This window comes from Gopherus flavomarginatus, chromosome 1 (genome assembly GCF_025201925.1).
Source record: "Gopherus flavomarginatus isolate rGopFla2 chromosome 1, rGopFla2.mat.asm, whole genome shotgun sequence".
Classification (NCBI taxonomy): Eukaryota; Metazoa; Chordata; order Testudines; family Testudinidae; genus Gopherus; species Gopherus flavomarginatus.
Window position 1 is genome coordinate 194,095,309 of NC_066617.1, and position 18,894 is coordinate 194,114,202.

Sequence of the window (18,894 nt, forward strand, 5' to 3'; positions counted from 1 at the left end):
CTTGTCTCTCTCATCCACCTGTTATTTATTTTTTTCTTTAGAATGCAAGATCTTTGGGGCAGGGACTGTCATATATGTTTGTAGGATATGCAGCACAGTGAAGCCCTGATCTGTCATTACTGCAATATAAAGATTAAGTAGTAATAAATAAGTTACAACTCCACACTTTTAAACTCCAGACAACGTAGCTGAGAGGGTAGTAAAGGTTTTAGAATGCTATGTTTTCTGAATTAATATGCCTATGTCTGTGCTTATCAATAACAATGGATTTGTTATATGGGCTACAGTTTTTATTTTATTCAACAATTAATTTGCTATTTTCCAGTCCCTCAAAAGATGTTTTCTCCTTATATAAAATCCTAATGTTGGAAGACTACAGAACTTCTACCTCAACATTCTGGAATACAATATTTTTTTATCTTTGCTAGGATTTTGTGTCTGTTCTTTGTGATGAGGCTTATATCAGGAAAATATCAGAAACATGCTGTTTCCTTCATAGAGAATCTGATCATGAGCCAGTCTTGGTAATCTTTCTTTGTCATTCTGTTTTCCTGCCATAGTGTCGCTCCATATTGATATTCAATGCCATCCAGGAGGTCTCGTCCAAATTAATGTTTAAGACTTGTGCCAAGGTTTTTGCTATAAATTCATTTCTATTTGATCCCTCCACACCTGCAGGGAAACATGGGTGTTAACTGAATTTTTTTTTCTGTTTTCTGTTTTTGTCATGTCCACTATTTCTGCTATCTGGACAGTCCTAGTTACATACTGATTTAAAATATTTTATTTTTCTGTTTATCTCCTTTCTTGTCATAAGCTAGGCCTCATTCTTTTCAATCTTACCGTACAGTTCTACTTTTTATTTGTCTACGCCATTATCTCTGTCTCTGTGTGGTGTGTATGTATGGAGGTGACTGCCCAAAAGCTGTAGGTTCCCTAACATATTACAAGAGCATAAGTACTAATTACCTGCTAAACCCTGTGTCAGCCCACAAAGTTCAACCCCCTAGAGCACGTCTGCAAAACTCTCCATCCTCTTATATAGACCTAAGCCCCTTCTCTGAATCATTAATTCTCAAATTTGGGGACTGCAATATTTGCTTACCTAACGTAAGTATGTTAATGGGATTAGATTAAAAAAATACTAACTCTAATTACATATGTGCCCATGCTTTGTATCAATGATGCTTATTTCCTCTCTGGGTACAGGACTTAAATTTTGTTTCTATTATTTCTTCTTTTGTTGCTCACGGACATCCCTGCTGTTACCTGATTAGTTCACTTGGCAGTTTGAGTCTGCCATTCTGCATGTTTGCAGCTCCCTCCATTTTTGCTATTGTCAACAGATTTTATCAGAATTCCATTTACACCAAAGTCTTGGGAAAGAAAAAGATTTAATTATAGACTTCAATTCCTGTTCTCCAATAAAAACAGACACTAGAATCCAAAGGAGTTCTGTTTTCAACAATTGGTTCCATTCATTTCAAAACTGTAAGATAGAACTTTTTTTTGCCAACTCTATCATTTTTTAACAAAGTGCTGCTTAAAAGTTATACCTGAAAGGAAGATACAATAACCAGTGTTTATCAATTCAACGTGCAAGAGACTTAGCAAAGCTTTCATTGCCATTACACAGTTCCTGGCAATTGTCCTTAAGCAGAAGAGATGCACGGCAGTGTTGGAGAGAACATATTACTGTTATTGCTTTCTCCCTGTTTCTTCAGGCAAGTGAGAGGATGCAACTACCATCTCCTATTCTACATTAGTTAGACATAACCCAACATATTCCAAATCCATTGCACTGAAGGCATTTTGCAAGAAGGAGCCTCAGCTATCCATGGATTTCAGGACTAAATAGATACACTGCAGTAGCGCTAAAATGGGATGTGCCCTTTGGGATATGATTCTTCCCCCCACTTCTTTCATTTTCTCCAGACTTACCATCCATGCTGATCTAAGCCTTTATAGTGGATACAAATGGATAATCTTTTCTCTATATGTCTTAAATTGGTTAATAAACTTCAGAAAAAGAGGCCTATCAATACTCAATGGAAGTTCCCTGATTAAACACTACAAATCTACCCAGGGGAGGAATTCTATGCATTCTACAGAGGAGAAAAGTGAACTCTGCACACCAAAGAGTTATCAGTATCCTAAATCTACTATGAGGTATTTATCATTCCCACAAAGCAAAAGTGTTCTGTACCAGAGGCAGGGGGACCAGTGGTTAGGCCTGTGCATGCTGTAAGGAGCATCTTTCTAACTACCACTGACCCAATTCATTCCACTCAGCATCAATTGCCACCTGCAATACAACCTATCTAATTACATGAGCTGGCTAAGGTCTTTTGTCACCCATAGTTTATATATTTTCCAAATTTACCTCTTGCCTTCCCTATTACTCCTCTGCCTCTAGGGTGACCAGATGTCCTGATTTTATAGGGATAGTCCTGATTTTTGATTTTTTTTTTTCTTATATAAGCTCCTATTACCCTCCATCCCCCCATCCTGCCTGGTCACCCTATCTGCCTTCCTCTCTCTCTCTCTCGTTGTCCTAGAAAAGAGATTAAAAAAATGTTACAGTCCAGTATGCCTTGCTATAGAGACAGTGATATCAGTGCTCTCAGAAAAGGAAGTCTTATATTCCTACTGCATTAATTTGATATTGAAGAATTACTAAGAAGGAGACTGCTCCATCATGGCCCATGGATTCAAGATAGATTTGTCCAAGTCAGTCCTTCCTTAAAAGTGTGTCTGTAAGTCCTGATTACCTTGGAACCTACAATGCTGTCTTAAGAACTGGCATCTGAAGTAGTTCTGTCTCTTCTTTGGCTTCTTATTGACCTGGAGTATATTTACCAAACTCACAGTCCATTCTGGAAGCAGAGGGGGTTGCAGTTTCGCTATATCTTTATTATTAGCTGGCTTGAGGTAGTTCTTTCCAAAAGCAGCAATGTCTCTGTTCTTAAACATTTTCCTAGTCCTGAGTCTTATTAACCCAGGGCTGCCGGGGGGCAGGGAGGGGAGTGGGGCAATTTGCCCCAGGCCCCGGGCCTGGCAGGGGCCCCCAGGAGAATATAGTATTCTGTAGTATTGCAACTTTCTTTTATGGAAAGGGTCCCTGAAATTGCTTTGCCCCAGGCCCCCTCAATCCTCTGGGCAACTCTGTATTAACCTCTTGTCTGAAGATCCTCCAGGAACTTTCTGACCCTGCGTAAAACTGGGGTCTCTTTTGAAGACAGTAAGGAAAAGGACAAGCAACAGCATTACAGTATTGCCAAGTCTTGTGATTTTTATTATTAGTCTTGCAATATTTGGTATTTTTCTTAAAGTGCTACCTCCTAGAGTTATTGGATTATGTGAGAATCTCATCTTAAAAATAAAGTTTCTAACCCTCATTCTTTTGCAGAGAAAAGCTTGAAAACCTGAATCCTAAAAGCTGAAAAAAACAAAGCAAACAAAAACAAACCCAACATTTAATTTTAAGTGAGTAGATATGGAAACTAGTGTCACAGACTAGAAAAGGTTCCGTATAATCTTCCATTAATACTTCTGATGGACACTTATCGTTCTTTCGATTAAACTTTATGTTTGGGAGGAATAATATAACCTTTATGTATTGATAAAATACTACATAGATCTTATCTAGTGACTGACCTTGACTGCTCAGACAACAGACATTCTTTCTTACCTTTAAATGTTTTTTCTCTGATGGATGTTTAGTCTCTTTGTTAGTGTGCCATTTGTGAAATATTTTTTTTCTTATAGGGGACTGTCCATTTTGTTTTCTGCATAACAATTTTCACTTTAACTAAACTTGCATGCAAGTCCTTTCTTTCCTGAATCTTCTTTCATTCCAGACAGATATCTCAGCAAGATCATTGCTTGTTAATCCATTTTATTGTAAGTGCTTTACTTACAATAAAAGCCCTTATGTTTATGTTAACATAAACCTTCAACCTTTCTGGATTGGCATCCCAAGATTCCATAATTTAATTAATGACTTGCCTGGATTGACACCACAATTCTTTAATGCTATTGGTTGCTTGTCTGGTCAATAGTACTATAAACAAGTATCAATTTAATTTGAGAATGGCTGTGTCCAATCAGAGAGAGAACATTTACAGATTTAAAAGTCTGTTCTAGTTTTCCTCTCCACATAACTCCTGGTACCTCACTGTTGCATAGATTCATAGCTCTCATTTTTTTAAAAATACTATCTTATTATCCTACCTGTATAATTAAAAGTTAACCAACTACCCTAATATATTGCAGACCTTTAGTTCAATAGTGAATTATGATCTTATGGCCTATAAAAACAGGGCAATGAAATAGTATCCCTTTTTCCCTTTCAAGCTTTTCTCCTTCCTCTTAGTAATAATTGTCAGCTAGGAATATTCCATGATTAATCAATGGTTAGTCTGTTAAATGTCAGCTTCTTGTGTCTAAAATGTCAAGCTGAATGTTTTCCTCTTATAGTGACCCGCTGAAAGAAGGTCTTTAAGAATAGTAGAGCTTGTAAGGATCAAGGCTTTTTACATGTAAGGTTTAGAGCATGCATTCCTTTGGGAAAATTGAATTGTTTGTCATGCATAAATTTTGGAAAATATTGATATGCTAATCCGAATAACTTCTACAAAAGGAAGGCACACGCAATTTGTAGGGTTAGCTCTGTAATTAATGAAGATCAAGCTTTATTTCTTTCTTATAGAAAAGGAATAGGAGAGTGGTAGATGGGAATTATTTTGAGATTTAACATGATTTTCTTCTGTCTTCAAAGACGTAGTTTTGCCCTTAGCCAAAATGAAAACATCTCTCATTCTTGTAAATGGGACGGAAGCCAAAGGCTGCCCTAAGCCAAGATGGCCATCATTTCCCTACAGCGTTAGCTGATAAAGTGAGGATTCCCTTAGTAAAGTGGCCACCACGTCCCCTTTTTTCCAATGAGGCAAAAGCCATCCTGCCGTTCAGAAAGAGTGTGGCCCTTTAGTCACTATTCATGTGATCCAGGTGGACAAAAGGGGAATGTTCAAAGGCAAGACCTGAAACTGAGGTGGGGATCTGGAAGATGAGTGACAGCAGGGGTGGAGGATGTGGAGGGTATAAAAAATGTGAGTAGAGATAGTGATAGGGAATGTAGAGGGATCAGGAATGGAGACTGGGGAATAAATAGGGACAGGGGGATGTGGTGGGGTGGTAGAGAGTCTGTTAGATGCAAGAAAATGAAGCCTTGTTTGAACCCAGTTTTCTGAAATGATACTGGATATGTCTGGCAGCTAGACCAGGTTTAGCACTTAATCAGGTGCACCTGTTATCAGCCACAGATACTTTTAGGCATAAAGAGACCAAGAGATCACATTTGGAAAATGTGACAGAATGAGATTGTGAAGCAAAGGGCTTGGTGGATGGGGAAGGAAGCAGGAGGGTGGCAGAGCCTGAATTTTGAGAGCAATAGAATGGCATGTCTCCCACCATAGAAGTTAGAAGAGAGTAACTCCCAACCCTCTGAGTAGTATTGTGGGGCAGGAGGGCATATTTGTGTATACATTTAAGGTTGAATTTTCAACCAGAAAGGAAATATAGATATTGGCAGTGGGAACTTCCCCTAAAAAGTAAAAAGTCCAAAGAGAGGAGTGGAAAAAAGTCCCCCACTGCAGTTTATAATTTTTTACAATCTCTCATTTTTGGCTTTGACTCATAAGTTTTGAACTCTTATGACTGGCAGCATTGGGCTAGCTCAGGATGCGTTGTGTCGGTGGCCAAGAGGAAATTATGAGTTCCAGTCTCAGTTCTTCAACTGACTGGTGTTACTTCTGTGCACTTCACGGTTCTTGTTATTGGGCAAGGCCTCCTAACACATACTTTAAGAAGCAGACAAATATTATCCACCCACTTAGTGACACTGCTCTGCTGAAGTAGTTCTGGGTATTTGGCTTAGCTATTTGTAACCACTGGACAGCATTCCCCTCCTAAGCCAGTAATACAATCTAATATTTTTCTCCTGTCTAACAAATACTTGTGCAAACCAATAGTAAAATGTATCACCTAGTGGCTGGTTTATACCGAAGATAACAGCATATTGCTGCTATTGGTTACCTCTTTAGCTCAATTTGTAAAGGCCTGTGCTGTGGAACGATGGGAGGGTCCGTATGGTTCTACAGGATGCAATTTGAGGGTTAAAAAAAAAACTAGGAAAACACTACATGCAAAACACTACAATCTCTTAAAAGAATGTTAAAGTTGCAAAGTCCAATTTCAAACATAAAAGAGGCCAAAATTAAGGTAACTAGGACAACCATAAATTTGCCTGCTGTTGCATATGCATCAAAGTACAACCTTCAGTTATATGATCACACACTATTTTTTCCAACAGAACTCCTGCCTTATTCAGTATACAAGATGGATGGTGTTGTGAGAATGAACCAGGATTGTTTAGTGAATAAGGCTAGAGGACCCCTGTCTCATTTACTTTGGAAGCTAGAATGTGGGAAGAGAATGAATCAAAGGACTCTAAGAAGAGAAAGGATAATCTTGTAATTAAGGTAGTTGATTGCCATCCAAGAGAACTTCTTTTGGTCCCTAGATCTGCAGCAGAATTCCTTTATAATGCAATACGGGCAAGTTGCCTAAAGCAGAATCACAATTGCAACTAAAGTTAATGGGAGCTGTGGAGATTCATTACCTAAGGCAGTGTGGTCTGAAGGAATGAGCACAAGTTTAAAATTAGAGCTCATCCTGAGTTCTTACCCTGGCTTTGTCACATATTTACTCACTGGCATTAGATAAAATACTCTGTTTTAGTTTTCCCATCTGTAAAATGGGAATATTAATACTCTCCTATCTCTCAAGCAAGTTGTGAAAGTAAATTAACTAATGTTTGATGCACTCAAGTACTTCTGAACATCATAGAAAAGTCCATGATGAAATTAATAATTCCATATTCAGTGTAAGGCTTAATTAGTGTGCAGTTACTAATGTATGAGTGGGTAAGGAATGCTGCCCCTAACCTCTGTTTGTCAGAGGGTGGAGATGGATGGCAGGAGAGAGATCACTTGATCATAACCTGTTAGGTTCACTCCCTCTGGGGCACCTAGCATTGGCCAGTGTCGGCAGACAGGATAATGGGCTGGATGGATCTTTGCTCTGACCTACTATGACCGTAAAGCTCATAGATCTTACATTCTATGGGGGTCACATGCAGATGAGCATAACAAGAAAACTGAACATCTGTCTTATTTTTGAAGCACTATCCAGCCTATTGGAGAGAGGGATAGCTCAGTGGTTTGAGCATTGACCTCCTAAACCCAGTATGGTGAGTTCAATCTTTGATGGGGCCATTGAAGGAAGTGGGGTAAAAATCTGTCTGGGGATTGGTTCTGTTTTGAACAGGGAGTTGGACTAGATTAAACTCTTGAGGTCCCTTCCAACCCTGATATTTTATGATGCTATGTGCTGATGTAGCCAGAAATCCTGTAAACAAGTAGTATGTGATCATATAATTGAATTATTATAATGCATATGAAAAGGTGAAGTGAATTAAGGTTAAAGAGGCAACCTTAAATTTGGCATTTTCTAGCTTAGTGTGCTCGGCTATGTAAACAACATTCTTATAATATTTTTTTTTAATATGAAACATTTTTATAACTCTCCCACTAACTTCCTGCAGAAACCCTAAAAGGTACTTCTCAGCAAAGGAAACTAAATTAAACAGAACTGAAGTTTGCAGTGTAAGCCTTTCTGGAGCTATGATGAGACAGAAAAGTTAGGGGGATCTTCAATTTTTTACTGGCACAGAAAGTTTTTAAACACTGTAATTTTACAACTCATTTTCATTATTTTCTTAATTTAAAAATAATCTCTGTTCTCTGGGGATGTGAGGTACCATGTAAAATGTTGGGGGGATTTGTTTCTTTTGGTGGAAATTTAGTGTGTGCATGCGTGAGTTAGAAATCAGGATTTTATTATGGGAGGCTGTCTTAAGCCCTGACTTTACAGAAATTACTAATTGTGTAGAATGAATGACATGCAGGTCAGTGGTTCTCATATAGATACCACATTTTGCATTAAGAACCAAATTGAGAAAATCTGGTTAAAAATGAAGTAATATTAGTGACCTGCCCCTATTTCATGTCCCTAAACTTTTGACCATGTCTTATCTTCTTCCTGCATGGATGCAAACAGCCTTAGTAGAAACAGAATTTATTTATTTATTCATTTATTTATGGGTAGTTCCATATCTAAAATTTTTACATGAAACAGTCTTGTATTGTTCTAGTGGTCACTGAATTTAATAAACAGGAAAGAGAGATAATAGGTGATATTCTTCACTGATTTGTTCCACAGGAAATCACATTTACTTCATTGGGGTTACACCAAGGGTAAGACTATAGAGTTTGTCCCAAAATAAGCAGCAAATGTTTAGAGTATCGAAATTTGTTAACTTTGTCAAATATACTTGACACAGCAGTGTATGTCACCACTATAACTGCTTGTGTTTTCCTTAAAAGAGGCTGTATGGGACGGTAGCAATAGACAGCAGTGACCACTATAGATAGGTGAAATCATAGAAATATTTTTTGAAACAATTTTGTTTTCTAACACATTACTTTCTAAACTATTCAACTATCAGGCTAAAATTTTTCATGCTTTACGCTTTGCTTCAAGATGATTTGTGTGTGTGTGGAAGACTGAGCAAAATCCTAATAATAGTATAAATATATAGAAAAAATGGAAATAAGATGTGTGACCATCTTTATCTTAATCACTTTGCTTCTATGTTGTATCCCTTTCCCCCAACCTTTGTCTATTTTTGTATGTTTGTTTTTTATCTTTTTAAAATGTGCTCTTTGGGACAGGAACTGTGTTTTTACAGCACCAAGCACAATGGAATTCAGTATTCTGACTGAGGCTTTAGCACATAATAATTTAGCATTAGTAAAGGCTCTGCTCCTGTAATGTTGTCCATGCATATGGACCTTTGCATCCATGTGGATTTTCAGTTGTCAAGAGTCCACCTGCATGAGAAAATTGTTTAAATTGTTTTGCAGTTATGAAAGGTTAAATTCAGCAAGCTAAAAGGTTTAGACTGATTCAAGTTAATGTAGTATAGGGCATTGGTCTGTCTTAATATCTGAGTGATCTCAGGGCATGGCTGCACGACAGGTACTACCATGGCACAGCTGCGGTCTACAGCAATAAAATCGCTTTTTCTGTCAATAAAGGTAATTCATCTCCCTAAATTGCAGTAACTAGGTCAGTGAAATAATCATTCCATTGACCTAGCCACGTCTATCCTGGGAGCTAAGTTGGCTTAACTGTGGCACTCAAGCATGTGAAATTTTCACACCCCCTAAGATACACTGCTAGTTCAATTTAAATTTAAAGTGTAGAGCAGGTCTCAAACTCAGGATCATTTCAATATCAGTGTTTTAAGGCATAAGTACAAAGGAGCAGAAGTAAAGTTGAGATTTCAGCTTGAACATTTCATGTCTGCACACCTGAGTGCGTGATTTCTCTGCCTTAATATTACATTCGTGCTATTTGTTTGTTTTTTTCGTAGAATGTATTTAACTTGATAATAATGCAAAGTCTGTATTCAATTTTGACCTACAATGTTTTAAAAAATAAGTCCCACTCTGCAGTTCATTTTGCTATGTTGTCCCATGGATTTTGAAATAGTGCTGCTGATAATCCGAATGGAGTAAACATGAATGAACTTTTAAAACAAAAAGGACATTTAAAAATAGACTGCTATATAATGTTTCTGATGCACAGTGAGTAATATAATTTATACTTTTAACAGTACAGCCTCAGATAATACATCTTAAAAATGAAACCACATTTGAAAATGGTCAAACAACACTGATATGTGAGGCAGAAGGAGAACCTGTCCCAGAAATTACTTGGAAAAGAGCCATCGATGGAATAACTTTTTCTGAAGGTGACAAGGTAAAGCAGCCTTTCATGTATGTTTCTATATGATTAGAGATAAAAAGTCTAAATGTGTATTGTCTTTTTTTTTAATAAGTAGAAAAATAATGTAGAAAACAATTAATAGGCTTCTATTAGAACTGGGGGATGCTTTATGTTTACAAGGTCGTAGCACTGTAGTATAAAAATCCTAACATTTTAAATGAAAATATGAAACAAAATATGCTGTCAAATTACTAAAAGTTGAACTGTCAAAAATTAGAGCTAAACTTTTAAAGATGTCCTCTAATTTTGGGTTCTTTAATTTCTTGGTGCCCATCTTGAGACATGTGGAGCTTTAGGTGCCCAGCACTTCTGAAAATCAAACTGTAGGTGTCCAAAGTTGGGGACCCAAAAATTGAGGCAGCCATAATGAAGAACATTTTTGAAAACTTCATCCTAAACATTTTGCACCTTTTCTTTACTCCTTTTATCTATTCTTCTCTCCTCATTTTTGTCCTTTGCTCCCAACTTTCCTTCATACAGCTCAGAGAGACTCTTCACCCCACCATAACTGCAATACATTTGTTTCTACAGTGTTTTCTTTCATAACTGAATGGGATGGGAAAGGATAAGGTTCTTCTGGTATAAACAAAAACATAAATAGATGGCAGCTATTGTGGGAACAAGAACTATGCAGGAGGGGAGCGGTGAAGGGCAAAGAGGTATTAGAAAAAAGGCATAATTTTACCCCTAATCAAGTCAACAGCAAGACTCCAGCTGATTGCAATAGGAGCAGGAGCAGGGCCACAGTCAAATATTTAACTATTTCCCTTTCAGTGGTTTCACAATGCCATTTGCTTGCTGGCATTTTTTTTTCTTTTTTCTTGTACATTTTGGAGTTCTCTGCTTCATTTGAAGGGAGTGACATGGCATCTTGGCTGGTGGCAAAAATGAAAATATTGAGTACAGGAAGCAGAGCTGAGCAATTGTAGTAGCCACTTCAGTTAGAGATATTTCCATATCCATAATACCATTACTGAAAAATAACTGTACAGTGATTCTGCCAGTCAGATTCTCCCAGAGCCAAACAGAGTACAGGGAATTAGTGAATGGAAGAAAAATACATATTTTTGCCTCTTCAAGGGTCTGATCTAAAGTGAAAAGAAATTAATGGAATTACCTTCGTTGACTTCAAGTGGGCTTTGCTTGAGACCCTTTACTCCATGCACTCTGATTGGATGAGGTATTCCCATTTCAATAAAACCATATAGATGAATATTTGCACTCAGACATATAATTTTCTATCACAATTTTGCAAGAAATATAAATTAAAACAGAAGCAAAATTCCAACTGAAATATTTTGGATTAAATTTTGCCAATGGTAGCATCCTTCTATTGCATGTAAAAAGGCAAAAATTCCAGTGTTGGAATGTACCTTAGGGTAGCTTTGCCATATCAACCAGTGATCTCAAATAATTTCCATTAATATATTAATAACTTTTTGTGCAATCTGGACCTAAGTATTTCCCTATGTTTCATACAGTATTATGCTTTCCATACATTGTGTGGAAGGTTAAAACTCTCTGTGTGTCAGTATTAATTCATGTTGCACTTCTTTCTTTTTAGATTGTGCATCAACCTGAAAAAGTAGTGATGAACAAACTCAGTTCAGCTACCTATTGTATGCTTGACACACTGCACATGAAAGGTCAAAAGAAATGGGAATCGAGAGGGTTGTACAATTGCCTTTTGCTTTTACCATTGAATGTCCCTCTTACTTCATTCATTGCTCCTCCAGACAATATTTGATAGGGCAGAGATTAAATCACCGTTTTGGAAACTTGACTATTCAGTTTGAAGTTTACTTATACCTTCCCCAACTCACTTGTATCTGAACCTTATTTCAGTGGCATAGTGGAAATTCCATAACTAGTAGTGTGTCCTCTCTGTATCTGTTTACATTTACATTTAGATTGTATCCTGAAAAAGGAGTTTATTTAAAAAAAAGAGCTTTTATAGATACATTACTTTTAACACCCAAATGAAACATTAGTTCAACAATTCTGACCTTCATAGCATAGACTGTAAAATGTCTACAATAATTCCTGCACTGAGCACAATAATTTATTGTTCAGCTTTGTGGGTAGTATTTATTTAGTCTGTTCAGGGAGCTACCTGCACTGTAAGTGAGGTGAGCCTTCTCTGTCACTGATCTCTACTGGCTAAAAACTAATATTGGAATACATTGCAAGAATGCATATTATGACTTTACTTCTGAAGTTCTAATTCCTTTGAAAAATATTAGCACATATAAATAAATAGAGGACACGTGATTGTCACTAGTTTTAAATTTAGCAATTTTTTTTGGCCTAGATTGCTGTGGTATAATCATTAGCTTAGCTTTACGCACATAAGCTCCACATTCACAAACTGTGGGCACAAGTATTTATCCCAGTTACATTTCTCTCTGATTGAAAGGCTCTAGCTAAATTGTCTCAATTGTCTCATATTGCTAGCAAGTAGGACATTGTGGCTATTAGCTTTGTTTATTTAAAATTAGCTATTTCCTTCCTTTGGAAATGATAGAATTATTATATCACAAGCCAGTTTAGCCTGTACTAGAAAAGAAGTACATTTTGCTACATATTAAAGTCTCTTAATAGACAGTGTCATTTTTCCACTGGTAATATGTTGGTAATATTTGGTAATATTTGATAATATTTGTCAGACTAGCCATCTGTTTCTCATTTAAAAAAAAGAATGGAAAGATGCCACCATTTTTAGCATTTTTTTCACCAAGCTTATTTGTCAACAAACATGTATAATGAGTGAGATTACAGGGCTTCTGGGCTACAAAATCAACCCAATATATGCTAGAATGTGACTCTTGGGCACTAGTTCTTAACTTGTTCTGCTTGTTGCACTTCATACTATTAGATGAGCTAAACATGAATGAGAAAATAAAGTTTTTCAGTAATGACTCATACTATTTCTTCTCAATAGTAAGACAAATAATACTGGTGCCTTCCATATATTTTTGGTTGTTTATGGATCTGGTACCCTCCTCTTTGGCAGAATGTAATCTTTAAAAAAAAAAAAAAGTTACTATGAAGTTTTTTTTTTTTAATTTGATCCACTATTCTGCCATGGATAGAGTTTTGTCTGCTGTGCAGTCGTTTTTTTCCAATCTGATTGAATTATCTCTGAGAATGAATAACCAAGAATAAATTAAAAATATGAAGATTGCTCAGCATTTTTTATTTAGATGAATCATCTATTTGAAAATGAATATTGAAACTTCTTGTTCAGGATTTGCAAATCAAATCAAGGTTCTAAAAGTTTCATGGGGAAATTTACAACGGTAGATTCCATCAGTAATATTTAGAACCTAGAGTATAAAAATGTTTTAAATTGTGAAACATATTAATATTAAAATTGTCAATAGCATGAGTGTTGTATAGATATAGATATAATTTAAAAAACAAACAAACAAACAATTATTTAACACGCTACACAGACACTTAGGACCTAATCCAAAGCCAATGGAAGTTAACGTAAAGAACTCATATTGAGTAAAATGGGCTTTGGATAAAGCTCTTGTTTAAGTAGATAAGTCTATATTATTACAAATGTATGTCATTAAACATATTTGTGTTCCAACTATCAATGGTAGTTCTTAAAAATGTTAGAGTTGACAATGAATTTGGTCTTCATAAATAGATTCTTAAGCTGCAAATGCTGTTAAGAGTGTAATATCTAGTTCCTGTGCCGTTACTGCAAGCTTTTGCTGCCCCTTTTACTCAAGCTAGTTTTGTAATTACAGTGCAAAAGCCTTATCAAGTAAGTAGCTTACTCTTATGATAACTTTTTTATTTTACATTAAAATATCTAATTGATTTTTTTCAAAGTATATAAATAGACCACTACAATTACTATTAAACAGAATTGACATGTATGTACAATTAAAATATACTGAGAAACCAAATGTGGTCCCTTTTTAACTCCTCAGCTTGTATAGCTGACTAGCTATTCAAGAAGCCCCTTGAAGGTATGTGTGGAGAAGCAGTACAGTGGCCTGTGATGCCCACGAGGCCTGTGGTTTTCCACCTATCCAAGGTGTCACCCCATTGGTGCACTACAGCCATGGTGGAAGGGTAGCCAGGACAGAATCCAGTCATGACAAGGAAATACAATGGGTATATCCTATATAAACAAACCAACCAAAACTGTACCTTCATTATAGGTGGTGTCATAAATATAAAGGGAAGGGTAACAACCTTCCTGTACACAGTACTAGACAATCCCTCCTGGCCAGGGGCACAAACTCCTTTTACCTGTAAAAGGTTAAGAAGCTCAGGTAACATGGCTGGCACCTGACCAAAAGGACCAATAAAGGGACAAGATACTTTCAAATCTGGGACAGGAGGGGAAGGCTTTGTTTTGTCTGTTTTTTGTCTGTTCTGTGTGCTTGCCAGAGACAAGATCAATAAAGCAAGCAATCCAACCCATTAGTATTAGTAAGTACTAGCGAAGGAATGTGTTAGCTTACTTTTATTTTGGCTTGTGATTTCCTTTAGCTAAGAGGGAGGTTTATACCTGGTTTTGTAACTCTAAGGTTTTGCCTAGAGGGGAGATCCTCTGTGTTCTTGAGTCTTTTGTTATTCTGTAAAGTACTTACCATTCTGATTTTACAGAGGTAATTCTGTTACCTTTTCTTTAATTAAAATTCTCCTTTTAAGAACCTGATTGATTTTTTCATTGTTTCAAGATCCAAGGGTTTGGGTCTGTGTTCACCTGTACCAATTGGTGAGGATATATTCTCAAGCCTTTCCAGGAAAGGGGATGTAGGGGCTTGGGGGATTATTCTCAAGCCTGCCCAGGAAAAAAGGGTGTAAGGGTTTGGGGGGGGTATTTGGGGAAGGTAGAGCTCCAAGTGGTCCTCCCTAAGTGTTTATTTAAATCACTTGGTGGTGGCAGCATTACTTAATCTAAGGAATAGGGGAGTTTTTTAACCTAAACTGGTAGAAATAAGCTTAGGGGGTCTTCACGCGGTTCCCCACGTCTTTACCCTAAAGATAAGAGTAGGGAGGGAACCCTGACAGGTGGATTAGAATGCATCATTAGGCTATAAATAAAGGAACATCATTGGTCATTATTAAGTTGTTTCAAGATCCTCTGATAAAATGTGCTACAGTAGGTAGGCACAACAAGTGTTATTTAAGAGTGCTTGTGGCAGTCTTAGATATTCCTTACTTTTGATTTTGTTTGTTGTTTGACAGACTCTGTTATTTCCACTGATTGACTCACACAGTTCTTCATAGATTTTTAAGGACAGAAGGGAATCTTTATGGTTATTTAATCCAACCTCCTGCTGTAGAATTTCACCCAGTAAATCCTGAATCTAGCGCAACAGCCTGCAGTTGAATTAGAACATTTTTTTTTTAAAGGAAAACATCACATATTTCAAAGAGAGACTCTATTTGATGGAAAATGTATCACATCCCTTGGTAATCTGTTGCCAATGATTAATTGTCCCCATCTTATTTCCAGTTTGAACTTGGCTGATTTCTAGCTGTTAGATCGAGTTACGTCTTTATCTGCTAAAATAAAGAGCTCTCTAAAATCAGATGTCTCCTTTCTTTGTAAATAACTGGACAAGTTGCCTCTTAACCTTCTTTTTAATAGGGTATATAAGTGAAGCTCAGTGTAAGGCATATTTTGCAGACAACAAATTATTCTAGTAACTCTTTTCCAAATACAGTGTTTCCACATCCTTTTTTAAAGAGTGGACACAGAACTGGACACACTATTCCAGTAGTGGTCGCCCCAATGCCATATACAAATACAGTGTCTCCAAGTTTCAGTTTGATTGTCTCCTCTGAATGCATCCAAGGAGCATATTAACCCCTTTTGCCACATCACCATTCTGGGAACTCATGTTCAGTTGGTTTCATAAATTTAGCTAAGATCTCTTTAAACAAAAAAAAAAGATGACTCACCAACCTATTACAAAACAATCCTGTTTATATTTATTCACAGAATCTGCCAGATATCACAGACATGGCTACAGTACAAACAATATCCCTCAGTCTTGAATTAACTAGCTTAAATATCCTAGAGATATATCACTTAAAAACTTATATTTATGGTTAAACGAGGTTTATTTCCAAAAATGTGTTCAATTTTTTTTTGTAAATTTGAAATTAAACCATGTTTTATTTATGCAAAAAGGATTACATAAAACAAGAGTTAGGCAGAAATAATGACACTTTAATATGAAAAGCCTTGAAGATTTAAAATATTTACTGTTCATATTACTGTTATGTTGCATGGTAAAACATGGAAAGTAGTGTTCATTCTGTGAAACTGTCAAAGAAGATAAAGATAGTCCCACAGAAGCTGCATACAGTATACTAAAAAACCCCAACCCCACTTTTATACTTGAGATTTAGCTGAAAGATGTCAAAATTGTATACACTTGTTTTGTGCTTAGGCTGAGGTTAGCTTTGGAACTCTGTGGGATTCTGTGGATCTCGTGTTGGAGTTGAGAGAAGGTATTGACGAAGTGGAAATTACACTTTTGTTATGGACCAATCATTGCCTCCTCTATTTGAGGTCAAGACACTGACCTGTTTTCATCATTTGCCCTCATAGTTTGATGAGTTATTGAACTTCCAGGCAACCTGGAGAGGAAGAGGATTGAAATGCCACTGATTTTATGTTTTGGTAGGACTTAATACAAATATTTTATCCCCAACTGTCAACATATAGTGTGCCTGAATGCCTTCTGCAAGATTTGTTCTCATAGATCACCTTACTTTATAGAAGATCTTTGACAAAAGAAGTGATAGAAATATGTTCATGCATATGTTTAGTGTTTAGTTCAAACAATTGTGGTATAAAGAGTTTTGAAGTTTTATGCTATGCCTATGCAGAAGGTGAGGACATGTTATGTTGCCTTTACCATCATAGTATCTGTGAAGCACAGTTTCAGCTGGTGCATAGTTTAATTAATCTGGGTTCCTGCATTTTTTCTCTCTATAGAGTTTTCCTGCTACATTATACATCATATTGCTCAGATCTAGACTGGGCAGTGAACTGTCAGAAAGACAAGTCAATATCTTGAGGAGCAAAGGCTGAGTTTATTGTAGCATTGGCTAATTTGACTGTCTAAGCTTCTGAAAGTTTCAGGAGTGCCCCCATCATGACCTGTGAATAGCATCATGTCCTTCCTGGCTAGTCAACAGTAGTGAAGTGTGAGTTTATTGATGTTTGAAACAAGCAACAGTTCCTTCTGGATTTGCAGGGTCCTAGTTTCTTTTAAGAAAGCTAGTGTGTGATGTCTGCTCAAAATCATCTCTTGGTGCTGACAGTCTTGCTAAGTTTGATATGTCCAAAATGTTTTTAATGGGGAAAAAAATCGTAGAAAAGATTGTAGCTGGTTTCTGTGTACCTCATACTTAATCATGTTAATATGATTGGTCAGTGTTCTATCTCTAATGCTAGATGAAGATCAAGATCTTTGTCCATCAGTGATTCTTCTAGGGCCTGTCTGCTCCATACCCACTTGGCTGCACAGCAGCTCCTCATCAGATTTAGAGACCTCTCCCAATCGTTGCGCACCAGACAGCTCCTTTTCCAGCCTCTAGGCCTCCATTCAGTCATTACGGACTCTGGCAGCCTCCAGAAATCTTATGAGGTTGAGTTATCTGGGTAAATAACAGATGAGGGATAACTGATGAGTTTTAACAGAGCTGGCTTAGGTGCTTTCTGGACTGTCAGTGTTGATTTGAAATAAGTCTTGGAACACTGAAGAAATTCCAGAGGACAGTAAGAAAGCTAATGTGCCAACCTTTTAAAAGGGTAAATGAGTAATTATGTACCTGTCACCCTGACATCGAGCTTGGGAAATATAATGGAATGAATGACAGGGGACTTGATTAATAAAGAATTTAAAAATGGAATATAATTAATGCCAAGCAACATGGGTTTATAAAAAAAACAAATCTTGTCAAATTTGTGGAGAACTGGGAAACATCTGATTTAATTTTATGAAAGAAATGTGAGTCAGTTTTCCTTCTTACCTTGCATTGTTGCCCACTGAAGGGGTTAACATCTTTCTTGAAATATGATAAGCAATTCAGCAACTGAGAGGAAGTCACCTAGTATGAATGAACTATAACTAGGGGGCAATTACTGTAAATCCCCAGATGCATAAATAAGACTGCAGAAGTAGCACCTCTTGTGGAAAGTTACATATACTGGTTTTGAGTGGGTTCAGAAGTCCCAGCAGACAAAGAATTGAGAATGGCATAAAATGGGAAGATTGCTATAGGGAAAGGTTCACATTCACTCAGCCTTAGAACTGACATGAGACTTTCACCAAGAGGAAGTAGTCTTTTAATCACGATTTGAGGACTTCAGTAATTCAGCCTGATGTTATGGGTCTTTCACAGGAGTGGGTGGGTGAGGTTCTGTGGCATACTGTGTGCAGGAAGTTGAAACTAGATTATCACGATGGTCCCGTTTGGCCTTAATATCTGTGAGTCTAACCTTGCTGGAAAGGTTGAAAGACTGAAATCTACCAGAGTCTCCATATAGAAGATGAGTGACAACTGATAAGGCAGGCATGCATATAAGCTGTTCATTGTTTTCAAGTTATGTTTTATTTTTAATGCTTATGTTCTAAATAAATACTTTCCTTTATGAGGTCTGGCTGGTCACTGGTAAAACCTGTCACAGCCCTTGGAAGATAACAGGATCACAAGTGCCAAAGTAACCTCAGGCTTGCTAAAGTGATAACAGTGAAGGGCAGGAGAAATTGTAGCCTACATCCCCATTCTAGAGGAAGAGGAATGTTGGTTCTCACCCCAAGAGAGATGACAACTGGAAGCCAGAGATTTAGTGGGGCTGCTTTCAAGGAGACCACAAAAGGGTCAGATGCAGTGACCCCAAAACTTTGACAAAACTAACTTGATATT

At 37.0% G+C, this 18,894-nt stretch overlaps 1 protein-coding gene across 2 annotated transcripts in view; it reads left to right on the forward strand.

Annotated features, from left to right (window-relative positions):
- The window catches only part of NCAM2 (neural cell adhesion molecule 2), a 561,732-nt gene that overhangs the window by 343,324 nt on the left and 199,514 nt on the right, over positions 1-18,894 (forward strand). For both annotated transcript variants that reach the window (XM_050957625.1, XM_050957634.1), the window contains exon 8: positions 9,803-9,948. In XM_050957625.1, the coding sequence (XP_050813582.1) occupies positions 9,803-9,948 (146 nt within the window). The remainder of the gene's footprint in view (positions 1-9,802; positions 9,949-18,894) is intronic.